The sequence below is a fragment of the Gracilinanus agilis genome, chromosome 2, assembly GCF_016433145.1.
Source record: "Gracilinanus agilis isolate LMUSP501 chromosome 2, AgileGrace, whole genome shotgun sequence".
NCBI lineage: Eukaryota > Metazoa > Chordata > Mammalia > Didelphimorphia > Didelphidae > Gracilinanus > Gracilinanus agilis.
Genome location: NC_058131.1, coordinates 530,103,492 through 530,124,675, shown reverse-complemented (window position 1 = coordinate 530,124,675; position 21,184 = coordinate 530,103,492). Strand labels below are relative to the sequence as shown.

The window sequence follows — 21,184 nt, the reverse complement described above, 5'->3', positions numbered from 1 at the left end:
GGAGAGTAGAGAACCTGGTCAAAATCTCAGGACCAGGAAGAGTATTAGCATAGGTTAACCTTCCTAGGTTAAGATCAGAGTACTGGCCAGATCAGTGGCTACACCTCTAACCTTAGATCATACTACCTTGGAAACACACAAAATCAACAGACCCTCTCCAAGCCAGCTCTGAAAACAACAGCAAGAAAGGCATAAAGCTCAGGACAGTATCTCTGCCATCCTAGAACAGAACTTAATTTTAACATAAAGTTAAAAGTTAAGAAACAGGCTGGGAAAGTGAGCAAACAATTTTTAAAAAGAATATTGACACAAACCCAGAAGACTACGTCAAAGCAGCTATATGCAAAGCCTCAAAAAAAAAAAGTGAATTGATTACAGGTCCAAAAAATTCCTGGAAGAGCTCAAAAAGGATTTTAAAACTCAAATAAGAAGAGTGGAAGAAAAGTTGGGAGAAAATGCAAGAAAATTATGAAAAAGAGTTAATAGTTTGGTAAAAGAGGTACAGTGCTGAAGAAAAGGATACTGTAAAAACAGAATTGGCCAAATGGAAAAAGAGGTACAAAAGCTCATGGAAGAAAATAATTTAAAAAAAAAATTAGAATAGGGCAAGTGGAAGCTAAAGACTCCATGAGACACCAAGAAATCAAAAAAGTCAAAAGAATGAAAAAGTAGAAGAAAATGCGAACTATCTCCAGGAGAGATAATTTAAGTATCACTAGACTACATGAAAGCCATGTTCAAAAAAAGAGCCTCGAAATCATCTTTTAAGAAGTTATCAAAGAAATCTAACTTGATATCCTACAACTAGAGGGTAAAAAATAGAAATTGAAATAATCTACCAATCAACTTCTAACAAGATCCCAAAATGAAATTTCCAGGAAATATTATAATCAAATTCCTGAGTTCCCAGGTCAAGGAGAAAATATTAAAAGCAGCCAGGAAAAAAAGCCAATTCAAATATTGGCAAGCCAATGTCAAGATCTTACAAGACTTAGCAAGTTCCACATTAAAGGATATGAGGCCTTGGAATATGATATTCCAGAAGGCAGAGGAGCTAGGATTACAACCAAGAATGGTCTACCTAGCACAACTGAATATAATCCTTCAGAAGCAAAAATGGGCATTTAATAGAGTACTTTTATGATGAAAAGAGCCAAATGGAAATTTTGACTTTAAAATATAAAGAATCAGACATAAAAAGATAAATATGAAAAAGAAATCATCAGAGAATCAATATGGTTATAATGCTTATATTCCTATAACTTTATCATTCTTAGGAACAGTTGAAGAGATAGAGGACACCGATATGAAATAACTATGATGGGATGATTTCAAAAAAATTAAATTAAGGGGTGAGAAAGAAGGATGCTGGGAGAGAAGGGGAAAAGGAGAGGAAGAATGGGGGAAATTATCTCAAATAATGAAAGCATGAAAGCTTTTATAGTGGATAGGAAATGTGGGCAAGGTGGCAAGGGACACTTGAACTTTACTCTCATCAGAATTGGCTCAAAGAAGGAATAACATACACACTCAAAATAAAAATCTATCTTATCCTCCAGGTAAGTTGGAGGGGAAGAGGAGAGGAGCTGGTAGTCAAAAGCAAAACAGACTTTTGAGTGGGTTTTGAGTAAAAAGAGAAGATAAATGGGGGGAAATAGGATGGAAGGAAATATACAGTTAATAATCAAAACTGAATGTGACTAGAATGAACTCATCCATAAGATTGAAGTGACTAGCTGAATGGATTAAAAACCAAGAAAACAAAGTATTACTTACAAAAAAAACATACTTGAAATAGAGACGCATACAGAACGTTAAAATAAGCATATTTAATTATGCTTTAGTAGCAATTATGCCCTCAGTCAAAGCAAAAGCAAAAATAGACCTAATTAAAAGAGAGACAGGAAAACTACATTTTGCTAAAAGGTACCACAGATAATGCAGTAATATCAGTGGTAAATATGTATGCATCACATGACATAGCATCCCAAATTCTTAGAAAAGTTAAATGAGTTATAGAAGAAAAGAGACAATAAAACTATACTTGTTAGGGACCTCAACTTTCCCCTCTCAAAACTAGATAATTCTAGCCAAAAAATAAATAAATGAAGTTAAGGAGATGAATAAAATTTTAGAAAAGCTAGATATGATAGACCTCCGAAGAAAACTGAATGATAAAAGTGAACCTACCTTTTTCTCATGTATACTAACATCTTCACAAAAATTGGTTATATATAGAGAATAAAAAACTCACAACCAAGTGCAGAAAAGCAGAAATATTAAATGCATCTTTTTCATACCATAATACATTGAAATTCAACAAAGGGCCAGGGGAACATTAAAATTTAGTCTAATCCTTAAGAACAAGTGGGTCAAAGAACAAATCACAGAAACAGTAATTTCATTAATGAGAATAACAACAATGAGATAACATACCAAAATTAATGGGATGCAACCAAAGTAGTACTGAGGGGAAAATTCATCTCTTTAAACTAACATCATTAAATAGAAGTGTAGTAAATTAATGAATTGGGCATGCAGTTAAAAAAACAAGAAAAAGAACAGGTTAAAAATTCCCAATTTAACACCCAAATTGGAAATCCTAAAAATTAAAGATTAATAAAATTGAAAACCAATGTACTAGTACAATTGTGAAAAAGTCAAAAAACTAAAGTATTAATATGATTTTTAAAAAGAAAACCAAATCACCAGGATCAAAAATGAAAAGGGTGATTTTACCACCAATAGAGGTGAAATTAAAGCAGTTTTTAGGAGCTATTTTGCCCAATTATTTATTTATATATATATATATATATATATATATATACCAAGATCAACTGTGAATGACTTAGCTATTCTCAGCAATACAATGATGCAAAACAATTCTGAAGGACTTATGATAAAAAATGCTATCCACCTCCACAGAAAGAACTGATGGAGCCAGAATACAGATTTAAGCATACTTTTTAAAAACTTGGGTTTTTTTGGTCAGCATTTTCTTTTACAACATGGGTAATAATGGAAATGTTTTGCATGACTGCATATGTATGAACTATATCAAATTGCTTACTTTTCCAAAGAAGGGGGAGGTAAGGAAAGGAGGGAGAGAATTTTGAACTCGACATTTTACAAAAACAAATGTTAAAAATTTTTACATGTTATTAAAATCAGATGCCCAAAAAAAGTTCACATTCCCTAGATTAAGAACCCCTGCCCTAATGTTCAGTTTGTAAATGAACAATGGAAGGATGTCTTGCTTCCATGTGTTCTGAATTCAGTAATCTCTTTTTGTAGGTGCTAACAAGACTCCAGACTGCCCTTGCCAACCTCCACCACAAAAACAGTGAAATTGAAATTTTAGCTGTAAGTCCTTTCCTTTGATATTGTTATAAGAGCAAGATCCTTAGAGCTTAACTTTTAGCTCAATATAAATATTTCGTATTCTTACCATGATTTTCACTAAGATCAACCTTATGCAAAATTAGAGCATGAGTCTACACAGAAAATGTGAAGGCTTGGGGGAAAATATCAGAGAGAAAAAGTTTTTTCCTCTCTTCACACCCCCATCCCAAAAGTGGAAAAAGTTATAGCATTCTTAGAAAATCTCCATTTTATTTTGGAAATTTCCAGGGGGTGTTTAAATCTTAAGCCTTCATATGTACATGTAGTAGAATAAGTCCCCCTGATTGACTGGGGGGTAGGGGGGTAGGGGGAGGAATTATAACATTAATTTTGGACCCCAGGGCTAAAGTCTCATCTTCATAGTGTACATTTACCTGACTTAACAGTGCATTCTTTGGGCAACACAATGTATAATACAATATCAGAGTTAAGTTAACCAAAATTGTCAATCAGATCCCCTTATACAAACTTGTACATTTTCCTTTTCACAGGTAGACCTGCCAAAAGAAACAATTTTACAGTTTTTATCACTTGAGGTAAGCGATACAATCTCTGCCATTCCCAAGTATTGGTCTAGAAAGAGCTAACCTTTAAAATCCAAAAATTTAAGTAGTGTCTGCCATTAATAGACTAGAAAAATAAAATTGAAGTTAGTTTTCCTTAGTGTAATATACTAATTTTCTAGGCTCAGGCATTTGTATAGCATACTTTCTTTTTACTCTTAAGCTCTTAAACTTTGTATCAGTGGAATCATTTCAGATACTTATCTCCTAATGAGAGGGAGCAGAATGTTAAGCGCCACTGCTAAATGAGAATTAATGTCAATTATTTAATAACATAAACAACCCTAACTAGTACACGACACCTGGTAACAGTGGTGGGTGGCACCCTTCTCAACAGTGGCCTTGCAGATGTCTCTATCCCCTTCCCACCTCCCTCTTACATCCCTAATTCAAGTTTGTTCCAGGTGCTAGAGTCCCCCATTATGGCCAACCACATGTATCTTCCCTTTCCTGTTTTTGTTTTGGAATCTTAAATTTGTCTATTTTCTTTAATGCATATGCCTGATTAGTTGAGAGCCCCCTAATTACACACAACCTTAGCTCCAGCTAATGTGTAGTAATAAAACAAATGATTGCTTCAAAATGGAATCAGAATGACAGTTTTCTCTCACCTATCCAAAGTATTTGCTATCAGAAGTGTAATTTATCTTTACTATTTGTCCTGGAAACTGAAAATGGATCCATGCTTCTCCTGCCATCTTGCTAGTTCTCCATTGATAACTGGATCATTCATTTACCACTAATATAGTATGAAAGTGCCATCTCTGCCACACATAAGCAAAAAATAAGCAGAAAATAACTTGCCCAAGATGATCATGGCAGAACAGTGATAGCTAGTACACATTCCCAAACTAGGGTGAACTGGATGTTAACCAAAGGGCCATGGTTAATGAACTGATGAATCACATTTTAGTTCTAAAAGTACATAAATTTATCTTCCAGCATGAAGAGTAACCTTCCTGTTCCTGGAGATTTTAATACTACTACCTCTAGATGGTTTCTGTGTACATTGTTTGGGCCTTGGGAGAGCACTAGCACATCCCATTAGTGGCCTAGAAAGAACCATATGTGTTTCTGGAAAATAAACCTAAAGGTACCCTACTGTTAAAAAGTCTTATCTTTGTTTCCCCTAGTGGGACAGTGATGAACAGGCCTTTAATACAACTGTGAAGCAGCTACTGTCACGCCTGCCAAAGCAGAGATACCTCAAATTAGTCTGTGATGAAATTTACAACATCAAAATTGAAAAAAAGTAAGTTATCTGAGCAGCAGATTTCACACGTCAGGTCTCAAGCAGGTAAACTATTAAAACCAATCCATGGTAGTTTATCTCCCCTTGAAGCTTCAGATTCCTCCTCATTATCCTGTCAGGGTGGTGGGGTAAGCCTATATATAGAGAGAGTTCAGAAATTGGTAGCCAGTGAAACCTGCCCAGGGCCATCTATCAGGTCTTGTCTTCAGCCATGACCTTATTAATGACAAAGCATAATAACAGGGCACGGATCAACTGTCCCCACTTTAAATTTATTCTGCCAGGTGACCCATTTATGGAATTCTCATGTTTAAATTAGGATATAGCTATCAGCTCCTCTGCTTCACATTTAGAAAATTTTTGCTTTAAAATCCCAAGAGAAATAGTACCTTTGAGAGCATAAAGGAAAAATGAGACCAATGATGACATTTCATTTGCCAAAACAATTTAGTTAGCAGTTTATAAAACATAGAATCTTAAATAGATGAGCTTTTTTTTTAATAAGTATTTTTGTTGCAACAGCATCTTTCAGTAAAATTTATTTTCCCAAATAGAACATAAAGGTTTTATTTCTAGGGGGCAGCTGGGTAGCTCAATGGATTGAGAATCAGGCCTAGAGATGGGAGGTCCTAGGTTCAAATCTGGCCTCAGACACTTCCCAGCTGTGTGACTCTGGGCAAGTCACTTGACCCCCATTGCCTACCCTTACCACTCTTTTGCCTTGGAGCCAATACACAGTATTGACTCCAAGACGGAAGGTAAGGGTTTAAAAAAAAAAAAAAAGGTTTTATTTCTTCATTTTTAGAGCCATTGTTTTTAATTCATGGCTACCTCTAATTATAGACTTTCTTCTGCAGAGTGTCAATGCTATTCCTGTATAGTTACAGAGATGACTACTACAGAATCTTGTTTTGAGTATGAAGAATTCATTGCACAGGACATGTGAATTGTACATAGCAGTATTCAACCCAGATGGAAGTTTATGCTGTAATATAGAATGCTGTACAGTCGTAATTTCTGATCAATCTTAAACTGAATATTTTAAAGTGTATATATCGGAAGACTACCAAACTTTTTGGATTTAATAAATGTTTTTCATAAATCTGCCTGCTATGCTTGTGGAGGGGAGATGGAGAAGAAGGATGTTTAAATACAAATCAAAGCACAACAGCTTTTCGTATATCCCTATAGCAATCAATTCACTTATTCTCTGACTGAACATTTGAAAGAGGTGCTATCTTTATCCCTGATCCCTGCTTTATAGATGAAGAAATTACACCTTGGAAGTTAACTGACTTGAGCAAGTCCAGTACAACGAGTATAAGTACAGTATTGTTTCTACGATACTGTGCTTTGGTGAGTTTGGGATATGGTGTTTATACTTGACTAAAGAGGAATGAAACATCTGAAGATATAACTGAAAACTTTGTCCAGTTTCCCCTAACTAGCTTAATTAACTGCTTATCATTCCAAGCTTGCTTTCTGGAGAGTAGGAGTATAATAACTAACATATGGGTTCCAAAGACTCTTCAAGAAAAAACAACTTTTAAGTTGAAGATATCAGTAGTACCTTAAAAAAGCTAAACTTCTTGGCTATGGAAAATGAACTACCATATATATATATGTATATGTATATATATGTATATATATATATTCATTTCTTCAGTGAATTGTGTGAAATTAAGATGGTCCATTCACAAGACTTAAAAACTTCAAAAACACCTCAGAAGTATTTAGAAAGCAATCCTAAATCTATACAACTATATTCAAAGGACTGCCAGCTTCTGTCACCAAAAGCCCCGAGGACATAAAAGCTTTTTCATTCCTCACACAGTTAGGTTAATGAAAAACCAAAGGTGATTAAAAAAAACAACAGGTAAAGGGAATCAAGAAAGGTATATCAATAGATTTAATAACACAATGCTCTCTTCACACAGGTTGCTAAAGTGACTTCAACAAACCATAGGCCAGGTATACTACAACGTGTAGAGGTGAGGCAAGGCTGGGAGGATGCCACATATAGTATATACATACATAACTAGAATAGGTCTGTCTTTTTTAATCAAAGCTTCCCCTATAAACATTAAATCTGCAATTAACTGAAACAGGATTGAATGAAGATCTTCCATTTAAATAACACTCCCTCCCCCTCACATGAAGCCATTCCACCTTAAAGCAAGTATCCCCAGCCAAGCATCTTCAGAGCTATTTAGATGATGAAATAAAACAGGAATCCAAGTTCCCCTCACTGTGTGGCTTTGCTCTTCTTGTTTTTGCTCTTCTTATCTCTCTTCTTTAGCCCATCCATATTGGCTCTCAGCAAGTTAGAGTAGGCCTGAAAGACACAAGGCATAGAGCCTACAGTAGAAAAGGTAGCATGGTTGATCTGGCTCCCCTGCTTCTATAGACAAGGAAGTCATCCAGTAGAGGAAATAAGAGAATGGTCAAGGGAGAAAGGAAGAATGTAACATACTAGAGCATACCTTTCTTCTGGTTCTAGGAAGGACAATCCCCTTGCTTTTTTATTACAGCAACTTTTTATCCCCTTCTTGCCCTAGGCAAGACAGTTACTGGCCTTATTTAGTTATTATGCAATTTCCACAGCAAAGCCAGCAAGCAGTAATTGTTGACATTTATAATAGTGTTTTAAAGGCCTGCCAAGCACTTTCCTTATATTTTGTTACTTACAACTTTGTATTGATCAAACCCCAGATAAATCTGACAGGAAAAAAAGCAAGAGATAAAGCTAGGTTCTATACCCAATTCCATCATTCTCATCAGGCAGCCTCATTTGTAAAACAAAGTATTAACTCCAGTTCACTATTTTAGTGGTTAGATGTTTAGATTTAACCTTGAATTCTACTTGAAAAAAAAAACTGGAAATCCAATGAACATCAGAAACTTACCATCTGGAATTTATTCACTTCTTTAGAGCTCACCTAAAAAACAAATAAATAATTACCTCTACTCTCCATGAAGGAACCATCAAAGTCCTCATGGGGGCAGCACAACCCAAAATTTCAAAATATTTGTCCCCTACCTCATGGACCTGTTTTTTAAGTAGTATCCCCTAACTAAGGACAAGAAAAAGTGCAAAGCAAAACTTTCCTCACCTATTTTGTTTAAAGATGAAATAGCTCTTCAACCTTCAATTTTGCTTAGAGGTGGATTCCTAATGTTTTATTTTGGAATCTTCTCCACCTTTCATTGAAAAAAAGGTCTTAGAGAAGCCCAAGTCTTGCACTACAGCATATAGTTTCATCATTGAATATGAAGCAAAAGTCTATAAATGTATGGAGGTACTACTACAAAAAGGAATAAAACTCCTTCCCGCATGCAACCTGCCTTTAGCACAAGTCCCAATGGGTCCCTTCAGTTTCTTCTTTAAAAGGAAAATACTGTTAACACACAAATGCAAAATACTTCAGAGAAAGGTACTATGGAGTAAGGAAATCTAAAGAATTCAAACAGACCAACTTTACCATGCTAACCAATGAGTAAAGCCAACTTGCTAGGCACGTGACATTCCTTTTCAATTGATTTTTTAAAAAATCTCAAGAGTCTATAAAAAAGCAGAATTTTGTACTAGGTAAAAAGAATGAAATTAAACCAAGCCTTTCAATATGGTAATTTGGAGGTAGTAAAGGGAGAAAGTTATAGTTTTACACACAGTAAGCTTAATAACTAAATGAATTAGAGATCATGGTGCAGCAAAATAAAATTTTTTCTTCATTCAATAACTCTTATAGTGCCTCACTCTCTACCCTTCTTATTAGGGAAAAAAAAAGAACCAATAAGAGCAATTCAATTCTGTATTTTATCATAAGCAAAATAAGGGCACAGGTCAACTGAAATCTTAATTAGGCACTCAGAAGCTGATGATAATACATCAAGGTAGCAGCATAATGAGTATTTGTGCCATCTTTCTATTAACTGCTCCTGAGGACAAGAAAAATCAGTCTATTTCCTGACAAAACTTTTGGAAAAGGAATGAGGAATTTCATCTTGCCTTCCTTTCTACTCACTTTTCTGGCAGTCTGAGGTAGCAGAAAAACAATCAAACTGTAATTTGTGTTCTGCTTAATTGATCCCTGAATAACTAAGAGTTGAACAATTCTTGAAAAGTATAACAAGCATAAAATATGGATCTGATCATTTCCATCCTTAAAATCCTGAATATTTCTAATTTTAAGACATAAACATTGTTACCCTTGGACCTAGCTCCCTAGTCCCTTCTTACCACAGTGCTGATCTTCTTTTTCCCATCAGTAGCTCTTAGCAAACACTTATTGTCTGAAGGCTCAAAGCCTTCCACAGACCCTTTCCGTGGAATGGGTTTAGTCCGACCATCATCTGCATTTAAAAAACAAAACAAAAAAACTTTGTCAATAGAAAAATCCTAGGACTGGTTGGAATCCTAGTAAATTATATGGTTTATACTCATTCTAATTCAGGAATATACTTATACTATGCCAGAAGTGTTGATTCTTTACTCAATAGCAATAAAAAATTCAATTTCTGGCAGAATCAAATAAAGTCAATGAAATTATAAAAAATAAAATCAAATTTCTGACCTGAGAGGCATCCTGTCAATAGAAAGAAAAAGAAAAAGGCAGAATAAGACAAGCAAGAGTCCTGTGAGGCCAAGTTAAGAACTTAAGGATGCTGACTGGCCATCAATGACTGAAAAAACTAGGTATTAGTTAGCAAGGACTAACCAATCCTCCTTCAGCTCAACATGGGAAATCATATCGAAAAAAAAAACAAAAACAAAAACAAAAAACTGCTTGCACCCAGGCACAACTTTGGGGCTGAACAGCCTGGAACCATTCCTGGGCCTCTCTCATTGCTAAGAATGGGTCTGGTCAGTCCAGGAGTTCCTGAACTGCCAATACCAAGAGCTTTTTTCCATCTTCCTGGTAACCAGGTCAATAGTTCCTCTTCCTCCTCTACTCAGAGGATTTGGAGCTGTAAAGGGCTCGGAGATGAGCAGATCATCTTTAAGATGGGGCCTAGGAGTGCCTCTCCCAAGGTCCATGGGTTGATGTTGGTAGATTCATTTTTAATATATTTTGTAAAGTATTGAAATATAATTAGCTCTCTTCATAAATGTACGTATTTTGTGCGTTTAAAAACAGGATTCTGAGAAGGGGCTCAGGGCCTTTATCAAACTGTCAAATAGGCTCAAGACAGAACCTCGGACTTAGTCCAAATGTCTCCCTTTAAAGATAAGGAAGATGAGGTCCGGGGAGATGAAGAGGCCGCTAGCCCAAGGGCACACAGCCAGGCCTAACCCAGATCCCAGAGCAAGGCTAGCCTAACCTGGTGCCTCAGTTTTCCCCGTGCACCCTTCCCAGCACCCCATCCCCTCCAGAGGCAATGGCCACTCCTTACACTTCTTCAGGGTGATGAACACGCTCCCCGACGATCGGCACTTCTGGAAGAGCCTGGTCAGCTCCGTCAGGAACTGAAAAACAATTCGCCCCACCCGGACTCCGGTTAGGCGGCCCCATGATACCGACCCTAGTGAGCAGCCATCCTCGGCTCGGCTCCGACCCAGTCCCGGGCCGCGGCCCGGTCAGGCCAAGACCTTCCAGAGCGGCTCTTCTCATTCCTTACACCTCCCGCAGCCTCCCTGCCCAGCCTCCACCTAGCCCCCGAACCCCGGCCCTGGTCCCCACCTGCTCACTCTCCAGGAGTACCATCGCCACCTACACTCCTCCGCCCTCCTGCTGCGCTCGCTCAGTCACCACTAGCCAAGGAGCCGGAGTCGGAAGTGACACTCATGGGAGGCGGAACTTCCGCTGTTCCCTCCCAACCATTGTTCTCGCCCCTCGTATTACTACTCCGGTCAGCCACGCCCCCTTGACTCGCGACTCTGAAGTCCCGGGCCGCTCCCCAAGCTCCTCCCTCGGAAAAGGGGAAGGAAAAGAGAAGCAGGGAAGACCTTTGGAAATGGAAACTGTAGGGAAGGGAAAGGGGAAAGAGGGGAGAATAAAAGGCAGTGAGAGGAGGGAGGAAAGGAAGAGGGGGAGGGAGAAAAAGTAAAGGAGAAAAGAAGGGGAAGGAAGAGGGGGATGGAGCCTGAGGAGAAAGACCTAGGAAAAAAGAATGAAGAGATGGAGGAGGTAGGGAGCCGGTAAAGAGAGGAAAGAGAAAGAGAAGGAGGGACGGTCGAGAGATGGAAAGGAAGGTAGGTGGGAGGAGACAGGTAAATGCCAGAAAAGTGGGAAAAAAGATGAAACTAAGAAGGAAGAAGAGAACGGAGGGAAAGGAGGAGATGGAAATAGAGAGGAAGAGAGCTGGGATCGAGAGGAGGGGAAGGCAGAGGGAAATGGAACTAAGAAAGAAGACAGAAAGAGGGGGCGGGGAGGAGATGGAAAGGAAAGGAGCTGGAAAAGAGGAAGGGAAGGATGAAGAGAGGAAAGAGGGAGGAGAAGGAGATGGGTTATAGCTGGGCAGGAGAGGGAGGGGAAAGGAAGAAGAGAAGTGAGGTTGGTAGGAATGAGAGGATAAAGAAGAACGAAGAAGAGTGGTAAAGGAAAAGGAGAGTAAAAGACCCGAGGAAATTGGGGGAAAAGACTAGGAGGAACAACAAAAAGGGGGAGAATAAAGAATTGGAAGGAAGGAAATAAAAGGAGAGAAGGAAAGAGAGGAGAAGGAAAGGAACATTTAGAAGGAGAGGCAGGAGATGGGAAGAGGGAAAAGGGGAGGGAGGAAAGGGGATGGAGGAGGGCAAGGAGGAAGGGATGAAATTGGGAAGGAGAGGGAGAGGAAGAAGAATAGACAGGAGAGGGAAGGGAAAGAGAAGAAAGGTACGGAGGAGAGAAGAAGCATGTTGGAAGGAGAAGGGGAGAGGAAAAGGAAAAAGAGAGGAGTTTGGGGTGAGAGGGAAGGAGGGTGGGAATGAGGATAAGATGGAAAGAGAAAGAAAAGTTGCTCTAAGGGAAATAGATGAGGAGAAATCTCATCTCTTTTTCCAGGCCCCATACAGAACCTATCCTCCTTCAAGGACCCTCCCTGACCAGATTTTGGGTTTGATCCTCAAAGATCATACATGGGAATTTTGTGCCACTGACACTTTTCTGACTAGCCTGGGTTCTAGTCATTGCTTTTCTGTCTAGTTGTGCTAACAGGGATAACCAACAGTTCAATTTGATAAACACTTATGAAATATCTAATGTGTGCAAGGCACTATGTTAAGTACAAGGCATTCAAAGATGAAAAATAACATAGTCTTTACCCTCCTGCTCTTTGCTCCATCAATTTTCATCTCTCCTATCAATTTTTCCCTTTTTAGTAGCTACTTGCCTTCTGCCTATAATAAAATCGGGTCTCCCCTAACCATAAAACTCCCTAAAAAAAAAAATGGCATGGTGGAAAGAGTACTTCGTTTAGAATCAATAGACCTAGGTTTGAATCCTTGTTTCACTATTTATTGCTTGTATAACTTTCGTTGGATGAGACCTTTAGGTCCTAGGCTTCAGTATGTTCATCTGGAAAATGAGGGGGCTGTTGTAGTTGTCCTCTTAAGGTTTGTCATCTAGCTGTCAAAGTGGATAGAGTACTACACTTAGAGTTGGAAAGACAAGTTAAAATCCATCTTAATATTTAAATCTAGCTATGTGACCCTGGGCAAGTCACTTAATCTCTGCTTCAATTTCCTCATCTATAGGATTATTGTCAGCATAAAATGATATAATATTTGTAAAATGCCTTGTAAACCTTAAAATGCTACATAAATGCTAGCAATTATTAATATTCTATATTTTTTCTTTTTAATAAATCTCCATTGATAATTTTTTGTTTCCTACATTGCCAAAATTTTTCCCGGCATCTCTCCCCTCCAAAAAGCTATTTCATATAATAAAATGTTTAAAGGAAAATGTTGGCAATTACAATAGAAAAAAAAGTCTGAAAATATATGCAAAGGTTGTGAAGAGCAGAGGGGGGTCTCTGGAGGTGGGATGGCATGGTGAAAATGAAATTAAAAGGAACCAGAATGCAAGTGGAATTGCAGAGGTTGTTCTCTCTCCTACAGGGTTAATAAGAATGCAGTTCTGGAAGGGTGATTCTGTGCTAATTTGTCATTCCCCTGTTTTCCTTGTGTTTCACTGTTTCCTTGGTCTGTGGGAGTTTGGGAACAAACCCAGACCAGGTACTTTCTTGCTGGGGAATTTAGAAACTTGCATTAACTCACTAACTGCTGGTTTTGTGCTGGGCTGATTCTAGGGAAAGTTTCTATACTCTGGGGGTTTGTATAGGGGCTTATTCTGGGATAGTGGATAGTTTGTGACTGTGGTTTTTCTTGCCTTGAACCTGTATTGTTTTTCTGTGTCTCCCTGGGGCCGAATAAGGATGTTGATTGCAATAGTTTCAATGCAAGTGAATGTCACTGTAGAAAGAATCACATAGGGTAAATTGAGTGTGGAATTTCCATCCTTCACTAGCTGTACTAAACATAAAGGCTTTGATGGCTTCCTGCAAAAGGTCACACTTATGGACCTCCCACTTCCCCAAAGGAGTAGGGTAGGGCTGCTTCTTCATAATTCTTCTTTGGGGCCATCCTTGTTCTTCATAATTTTGCAACATTCACTTGATTTTATTTCTTCCATTTCTATTGTTATTGTACAGGGCAGCTAGGTGGTACAATGGATAGAGTGGCAGGCCTAGATCATCTTCCTGAGTTTATATAACTGGCCTCAGACACTTACTAGCTGTGTGACTCTGAGCAAGTCACTTCACCCTTTTGGCCTCAAATTTCCTCAGCTGGAAAATGAGCTGGAAAAGAAAATAGCAAACTACTCCAGGATCTTTGCCAAGAAAATTTCAAATGGCATCATAAAGAGTTGGACATGACTGAACAATAACACCAATAAAAGTATGTGTGTCTATGTGTAGAGGGGAAAGAAAAGAGGGGGGAGAGAGAGCAAGAGATCAAATAATGTATCAGATAATGTAACTCTTTCAATGTTTCTCTATATTTATCATATTCCATCACATGTACTACAATCTATTTAGGCATTCATTGATCAATGGGCATCTATTTTGTTTCTTTTATAAATATAAAATCCTATATCTCTATAAATAGTCTTACCACCATCACTACCATCACTATCACTACTACTGGTGTGAAAAGGAAATCTTTAATTTCTTTAATTTAATGGGGGACCTGGAGGTCCTCTTACCATAGAGATGTATAGGAATTAATCAGCACACAGTAACAGAAAGTAGAACCAGGAAGCCCCCTGATGAGGGAGTGTCAGTTGCAGGCTGTCAGTTGCTAACAGTTGATGGGTCAGTTGCTGACACTTAGGTTTGGTAGTTGCGGAGAAGTTGGCTGCTGGGGGTGAGTTGGTCATTGGAGGTTGGTTGCTGGTAGTGTGGGTTGGCATTTACTTGCTAGAATATAAAAACAGGCCTGAACTTACTGAGAGGGCTTTTGGCTTTAGCCTTTAAAGGGTTTTTTGCCTCTGGGATCTCTAGAGAGTAGGGGGTCTATCTTTGAGGCAAGGATTCACTGTCAGTTGACTATTGACAGTTGGGCTGCTGTAGAAAACTGATTGAAGGAGTAAGTGGCTATCCATTATTGAAGGAGTAAATGGCTATCCATTATTTTAGGGAGTTAGGTAGTTAGTGAATCATTTATTGATAGAGTAGGTTAGATTAGACCTGATGTTTGCCCAGCAGAAGAAACTGTCCTCAGAAGACAGAGGTAGTATTAGGAATTTTAGGTATATTTATAGGGTATAAGATATATTTCTATATTTCTCTCCTTCACTATATTCATTTATTATATTCTTTTACTATTTATTGTAATTAAGCTAAATTGTTCATTGTTAAAAGCTGCTAGAAGTTTTATTTTCTCTGGCTTAAAAGGATAATGTTACTTTACAACTCTACTATATTATCATTAAAACTTAAATTATTAAATGCTGCTCTCTTATTTTGCCAAAACCCCTATTTTAATCCTTATACTGGGAAGAGAGCATACTAGTAAAATCACCATCATTGCCATCAGTTTTAACATCTTAACCCTTATTTATTCTACAATACCTGTCTTTTTGGTTGGGCAGGGGGAGGGAATAATATCTATCCACAATTGACTTTTTTCCCTCTTACAAGTCAAGAAAGGATGAATGGAAAATCTAGGAATCTAGAAAGTGATAATAGATTACCAATGAGGAACTTCCTGATTCTAAGATTCTGTAGTTCTTTCTCCTTTGTACCTGTTTTTTTTTTTTTTTTTTTTTTTTTTATCCTGGGACTCCATTCTAGGAGCATAGGGCCACAACCAGTAGGCAATGGGTCACGCAGTCGCTCAGGGTCACCCAGCCGGGAAGTGTCTGAGCCCAGATTTGAACCTAGGACCTTTTGTCTCTTGGCCTGGCTCTCAATCCACTGAGCTAGCCCAGCTGCCCCTACTTTAGGTTGCAGTTTCTTTAGCAGATGTAGTTTTTACAGGGTGGGGCTGCTAGCCCCACGCCCAACCCTCCTCCTTTTTTCATCCGGGCTAGGGACCGTCCTTAGCCCAGGAGTGGTAAGGGTGGGCGATAGGGGTCAAGTGACTTGCCCAAGGTCACACAGCTGGAAGTGCCCGAGGCCGGACTTGAACCTAGGACCTCCAGTCTCTAGGCCTGGCTCTCAATCCACTGAGCCACCCAGCTGCCCTTTGTACCTGTAGTTTATATTAATCTGAGTGGAAAGAAGTGTTCTAGCCAAAAGACACTGCTAATTGTTAAAGAGAAGGCTCCAACAGAAAAGCATTGAATGTATAAAAGGAACTTTGAGTGGATATATATGCCTGAGACAAATGAAATGTTTGAATAAGAGCAGAGGAGATAGGAAATGAGATTTATATGCTAAATCCATTGAGATGTCAGGAAAACATCTGACAAAGCTTCTCTCTGATATATTTGTGGACAAGACAAAGAAATGTCTGCTGGATTCATAGCGGGATGAATAGCCATATCTCAAGAGCCTTGATTAATGAGTTCATATTAACTGGGAGGGCTGTCTAGTTCAACATTTTAAGTATCTGACCTCTGTCCTGTCTTATTCAACATTTTTATCAATTACTTGAATGAAGACACTCATTCAATTTATAAATGACACAACAGGAAAAGAGATGTCATCTGCTAGATGACAGAATTAGAACCCCAAAACATCTTGGTAGACTGGAAAGACAGATCAAATCCAATCTCAATATCAGTTAAGTCCTAGATTCTTATTTTTAAAAAAATAAACTGTTCAATCTGAACTCAGACACTTCCTAACTTTGTGACCTTGAACAAGTCATTTAACCCCTATTGCTTAGTCCTTACCATTCTTCTGCCTTGGAACCAATAGACAATATTGATTTGAGGACAGAAGATATGAATTATTTTTTAAATAACAATAAATAAACAGTTCAAGACAGGAGAGATCTGCTTGAATAATAGTTCATATAATAGTTCAAAATACTTAAATTTTTTTGTTGACTACAGCTTCAATATTCAATAGTGTGATTATGGCTGCCCAAAACACTAACTTTAGTCTGCATTATTATTAATAATAGCATGTATATAAAGCAGCAAGGTTACAGTGGATTGAGTACCAGGCCTAGAATCAGGAAGACATATCTTTCTGAGTTCAAATCAAGGCTTATCTTCCTAAATTCAAATTTAGTCTCAGACACTTCCTAGCTTTGTGACCCTGGGCAAGTCACTTCACTCTATCTCTGTTTCTTCATTGGTAAAATGAGTTAGAGAAGGAAAGGGCAAACCACTGCTAAGAAAAGGAAAGGGCTAAACCATTGCTAAGAAAACCCCAAATAGAGTTACCAAGAGTTATTTACAAATGAACAACAAAAACTGAATATTTGGGGTATTTTTATCCATCCCAACTGAAGAATGTAGATTTAAAATTCTACCTTTTTGTTTGTTTCCTAGAGATTATGTATTTCATATCTTACATAAACACAGTGTCCCAAAAGACTTAGTACAGTTTTAAGATTTAGTAGCTTGAAGCTACTGTAGTATCTAGTTTGAACAGATACGCACTCTCTTGTCTTCTCCTTATGTTTCTGGATAGTTTTAGGTTACTTTCTTGCTTACTTGTATCTGTAGCAAATAGGGAAAAAAAGACACAAAATTTAAAATCAGTGTTGCCACTTATGCACCAACGTATACATTTTTTGAAGGATGAGATTTATGCTAAAAGCTAAAAAAAAAAAAAGAAAAAAGCTTGGGGATTATGTGTGGCTTTCATTTTTCAGTGTGATCCTCATCCACTGTAAGATTAAAAGGAAATTTAGAGGATTGAATTTCATAATTTTTTCAAATATGAGCAAGTTTCCAGCTTTCTGAATGGCTTTTGTTCCAGAAATTTAGCACATCTTACATTGAAACAATGTCACAGAGAAGTGTTGCTTGGTTTCCAGGCCAACCCACAAAAGTCTATTTAAACTGTGATACAGCTGAACTACGCTAGAGAAACGAGGCATCCATTATGCCTTTCTACAGGAAAAGGGAATTTCAAGTTCCACTTGGAAATGCTCCCAATATCTGCTACCCACCTCTGAACAGAGGGAATGGACTCAGGGTACTGAATGAGATCTGTATGTTTTTAGACAAGGCCAATGCCGGAATTTGTTTTGCTTCATTCTACATATTTGTTACAAGGGTTTGCAGGGTTGTTTTTTTTTTTTTGGGGCAGGGGGAGGACAAGAAGGGGAAAGTGAGAAGAGAAAATGAATTTTGTTTACTGAAAAAATTGTTTTCAAAGAATTGCTATGATCATATGACAGCAAGAGTAGTTGGCAGAGTGTTAGTATTGGAAGCAGGAAGATCTTGACTCAGTTTCCATCTCTGAGTAGCTTTGTGAAGGAAGGAGCAAGGAAACAAGTATTCACTAAATGCCTACTGTATACACCAGGCATTGTGCTAAGCACTTTTTTTTTTAAACAAATACTATGTCCTTTGACCCTCACAAGAACTTTGCGAGGTAGGTGTTATTATTAACCCCATTTTACAGTTGAGAAAACTGAGGCCAATAGAAGATGAGTAACTTGCCCAGGGTCAAACATCTAATAAGTTTCTGAAGTTGGATTTGAACTCATCTTCCTGACTCCACACTCAGCACCAGCGGCCACAAGTGGCCAGAGCCAACTTACTTAATTTCTCTGAACCTCAGTTTCTTCATCTTTAAATTTGTGTCAAGAATAATGATAGTATCTACATCCAAAGGTGGTTGTGAAATCGATGACTATATAAAACTATATAAAATTATTATTGTTTCTAACTCGTAACTCCAACTTCTTCATAGGATTAGAGATTTAGAGCTAGAAAAAATCTTAAAGATTAAGTTCAACCCTCTTCCATCCCCTATTTTGCAATTGAAGAAACTGAGGTGTAAAAATATTAAGTGATCTACCCAGAGCCACACAATAAGTATCTGAGATAAATTCAGGTCTTTCAGGCAGCAAAATGGTGCATTAGACTGGGACCACCAGGCTTGGAGGCAAGGAGACATTGAGTTCAAATCCAGCCCCTAACGTTAGGTTTGTTAGCTGTGATCCTGGGCAAATTAGTTTTTTTTAATGATTTTTTTTAAAGGCAGAAGTCTTAGAATCAATATTATGTATTAGTTCCAAGGCATAAGAGCAGTAAAGGCTAGGGAATGGGGGTTAAGTGACTTGCCCAGGGTCACACAGCTAGGAGGTATCTGAAATCAGATATGAACCCAAGACATCCCATCTCCAGGCCTAGATTTCTATCCACTGAGCCAACTGGCTGCCCCTACCCCCCTGCAAGTTATTTAACATTTGTCTGCCTCGGTTTCCTCAACTATAAAGTAGATTATGATAGTACCTACCTTGCAGAGTATTTCAAGAAAATTCTCCATTTCAGGAAAGACCCAGGCTTGCTTCCTTTTGCACCTATTGTCCAGTCAATGGCCAGGTGCCTCTTCATTCTTCTTCCCCTTCCCTCCATTGATCCATCTATCCATCCACCCATATATCCATCCTTCCTTCCAACCATCCATCCCTACATCCATCCATTCATCTGTCCATCCATCCATCCATCTGTAACTATCCTTTCCAGCACCTCTTTATACATTATCTTCCCTTATTAGAACAGAAGCTCCTTGAGAACAGTGACAAAGTGTTTTGCTTATTTGTATTTATTTCTTTCAATACTTAGCACAGTATCTAGAACACTAATTTTTATAGTAGGCACTTGGTAAATTAGCTATCTATCCATCCATCTGTCCATCTCGATCATCTGTCTCTCATTATCCATTTGTTCTGAGGTCAAGGATTCACATCTCCATAGCAGATGAATATTGCGCAGCTAGGTGACAGACTATACTCCTCTTCAAATCTGGCCTCAGACACATACTAGCTGTGTGGCCTTGGACAAGTCACTTAACTCCTTTTGCCTCAGTTTCCTCCTCTGTCAAATGAGCTAGAGAAGGAAATGTAAACCACTCCAGTGTCTTTGCCAAGAAAATCCCCAAATGGGGTCATGAAGAATCAGAAACAGCTGAAATGACTGAAAGACAACAACAGTAGCTGAATACATATTTCCCATGCCAAGCACCTCCATTCAGTAGCCAGAAAGTTTCGAACACCATTTCAGGACCTCTTGGACTCGCAAATGAAATGACACTGTCGGGACTCCCAGATTACTTGGAGATTTCAACTAAAGTCACACAAAATGCAAAGACGCAAGGAGGTTTGGAATTAAGAGACCTGAATTTTTGGCTTGCCTCTGTCACAAAAGAGTTGTGTGACCTTGGGCAAGTCACTTAATTTCTCAGGACCTCAGTTTTATCATCTGTAAACTAAGGGATTTGATTAGAGACTCCAAATGTCTTTTTCATCTCTACAAATATTTTTGCCCTGTGGCCTAACATATAATCTACATTCTATTTTTTATTATTTTTTTAGGGCCAGCTAGTTAGCTCAGAGGATTAATAGCCAAGCCTAGAGACAGGAGGTCCTAGGGTTCAAATCTGGCTTCAGATACTTCCTAGCTGTGTGACCCTGGACAAGTCATTTAATCCCCTTTGCCTAGCCTTTGCTATTCTTCTTCCTTGGAACCAATGAAAAATATTGATTCTAAGATGAAAAGTGATGGTTTACAAAAATAAAATATTTTTTAATTTAAGCATTTATTTAAACTTATTCTCATTTGTCTCCCCTCATTGGAAAGAAAAAGATGACACTTGCAACAAATATGCATTGCCAAGCAAAATGAATTCTTTTTCTTTATAACCCTTATCTTCTATCTTAGAATTGCTACTGAGTATCACTTCCAAGGTAGAAGAGTAGTAAGGGCTAGGCAATCGGGGATAAGTGACTTGCCCAGGGTCACACAGCTAGGAAATATCCACCTCGCTGTCCCTGCAAAACAAATTCTTCACTGGCCAAGTTCAAAAATTTTATGTCTTTCTGTATCTTGAGACCATCATTTCTCTATGATGTTGGGCAGTGTGTTTTGTCTTTGGTCCAGCGGACCATGGTTTCTCCCCATGCTGATTGGAGATCTCTTATGCTTTTCTAGAGGAGACAGGAAACTAAAAACTCTGTCAAGTGGCCCAGCTTCATGAAAAATTCATCCAGTCTGTTGTCTCTTCAAACCCAAATGGGAATGGGTGGCAAAAAAAGGAAAGAAGACATTTGGAACTAGCTTTTTCCTGCTTTCTGCAAGTCCTCTTTGGATTCTGCCTGCAGCACTCCTCAGTGACAGCAGAGGAGGCTCTGACCAAAGAGGTGGCCAAAACAGCCCAATGAGACAAGCTGAGCTGCCTGCCAATCAGGCGAAGCCACTCAACTTTCCTAGCACCACTGTCTTCCTGGCATCTCTCCTTTGCTTTCAGAGTATACAGAGAAAGAATGTCTTGATCATTTTTCTTTTTCTCTTTTTTAGCAAACATTCTTTTTTTATTTTAAAGATATTTTATTTTACCAGTTATGCATAAT

The 21,184-nt window shown here is 38.3% G+C and overlaps 2 protein-coding genes across 2 annotated transcripts in view; one reads left to right on the top strand and one right to left on the bottom strand.

The window, feature by feature from the left end:
- EIF2AK4 (eukaryotic translation initiation factor 2 alpha kinase 4) overlaps positions 1 to 6,335 on the top strand; it is a 133,747-nt gene extending 127,412 nt beyond the window's left edge. The window contains exons 36-39 of the mRNA XM_044665134.1: positions 3,295 to 3,363; positions 3,894 to 3,938; positions 5,099 to 5,217; positions 6,075 to 6,335. Coding sequence (XP_044521069.1) covers positions 3,295 to 3,363; positions 3,894 to 3,938; positions 5,099 to 5,217; positions 6,075 to 6,132 — 291 coding nt within the window. The 3' untranslated portion in view covers positions 6,133 to 6,335. The remainder of the gene's footprint in view (positions 1 to 3,294; positions 3,364 to 3,893; positions 3,939 to 5,098; positions 5,218 to 6,074) is intronic.
- A 773-nt stretch (positions 6,336 to 7,108) lies between these two features.
- Positions 7,109 to 11,141, bottom strand: SRP14 (signal recognition particle 14). The gene is made up of 5 exons (XM_044662219.1): positions 10,899 to 11,141; positions 10,612 to 10,684; positions 9,458 to 9,570; positions 8,124 to 8,156; positions 7,109 to 7,552 (listed from the first exon to the last, which is right to left on the bottom strand). Exons 1-5 carry the CDS (start codon positions 10,920 to 10,922, stop codon positions 7,463 to 7,465), a joined length of 333 nt encoding a protein of 110 aa, XP_044518154.1. The 5' UTR covers positions 10,923 to 11,141; the 3' UTR covers positions 7,109 to 7,462.
- Between the last annotated feature and the right edge of the window lie 10,043 nt (positions 11,142 to 21,184).

What these genes read in the sequence shown, in the direction of transcription:
- SRP14 (XM_044662219.1), bottom strand. Translation starts at nt 10,922, where the DNA reads ATGGTACTCCTGGAGAGTGAGCAG. An exon ending in GTTCATCACCCTGAAGAAGT is followed by an intron (nt 9,571 to 10,611) that starts GTAAGGAGTGGC and finishes TTTTAAATGCAG; the next exon opens with ATGATGGTCGGACTAAACCC. An exon ending in AAGTGAATAAATTCCAGATG is followed by an intron (nt 7,553 to 8,123) that starts GTAAGTTTCTGA and finishes TGTGTCTTTCAG; the next exon opens with GCCTACTCTAACTTGCTGAG.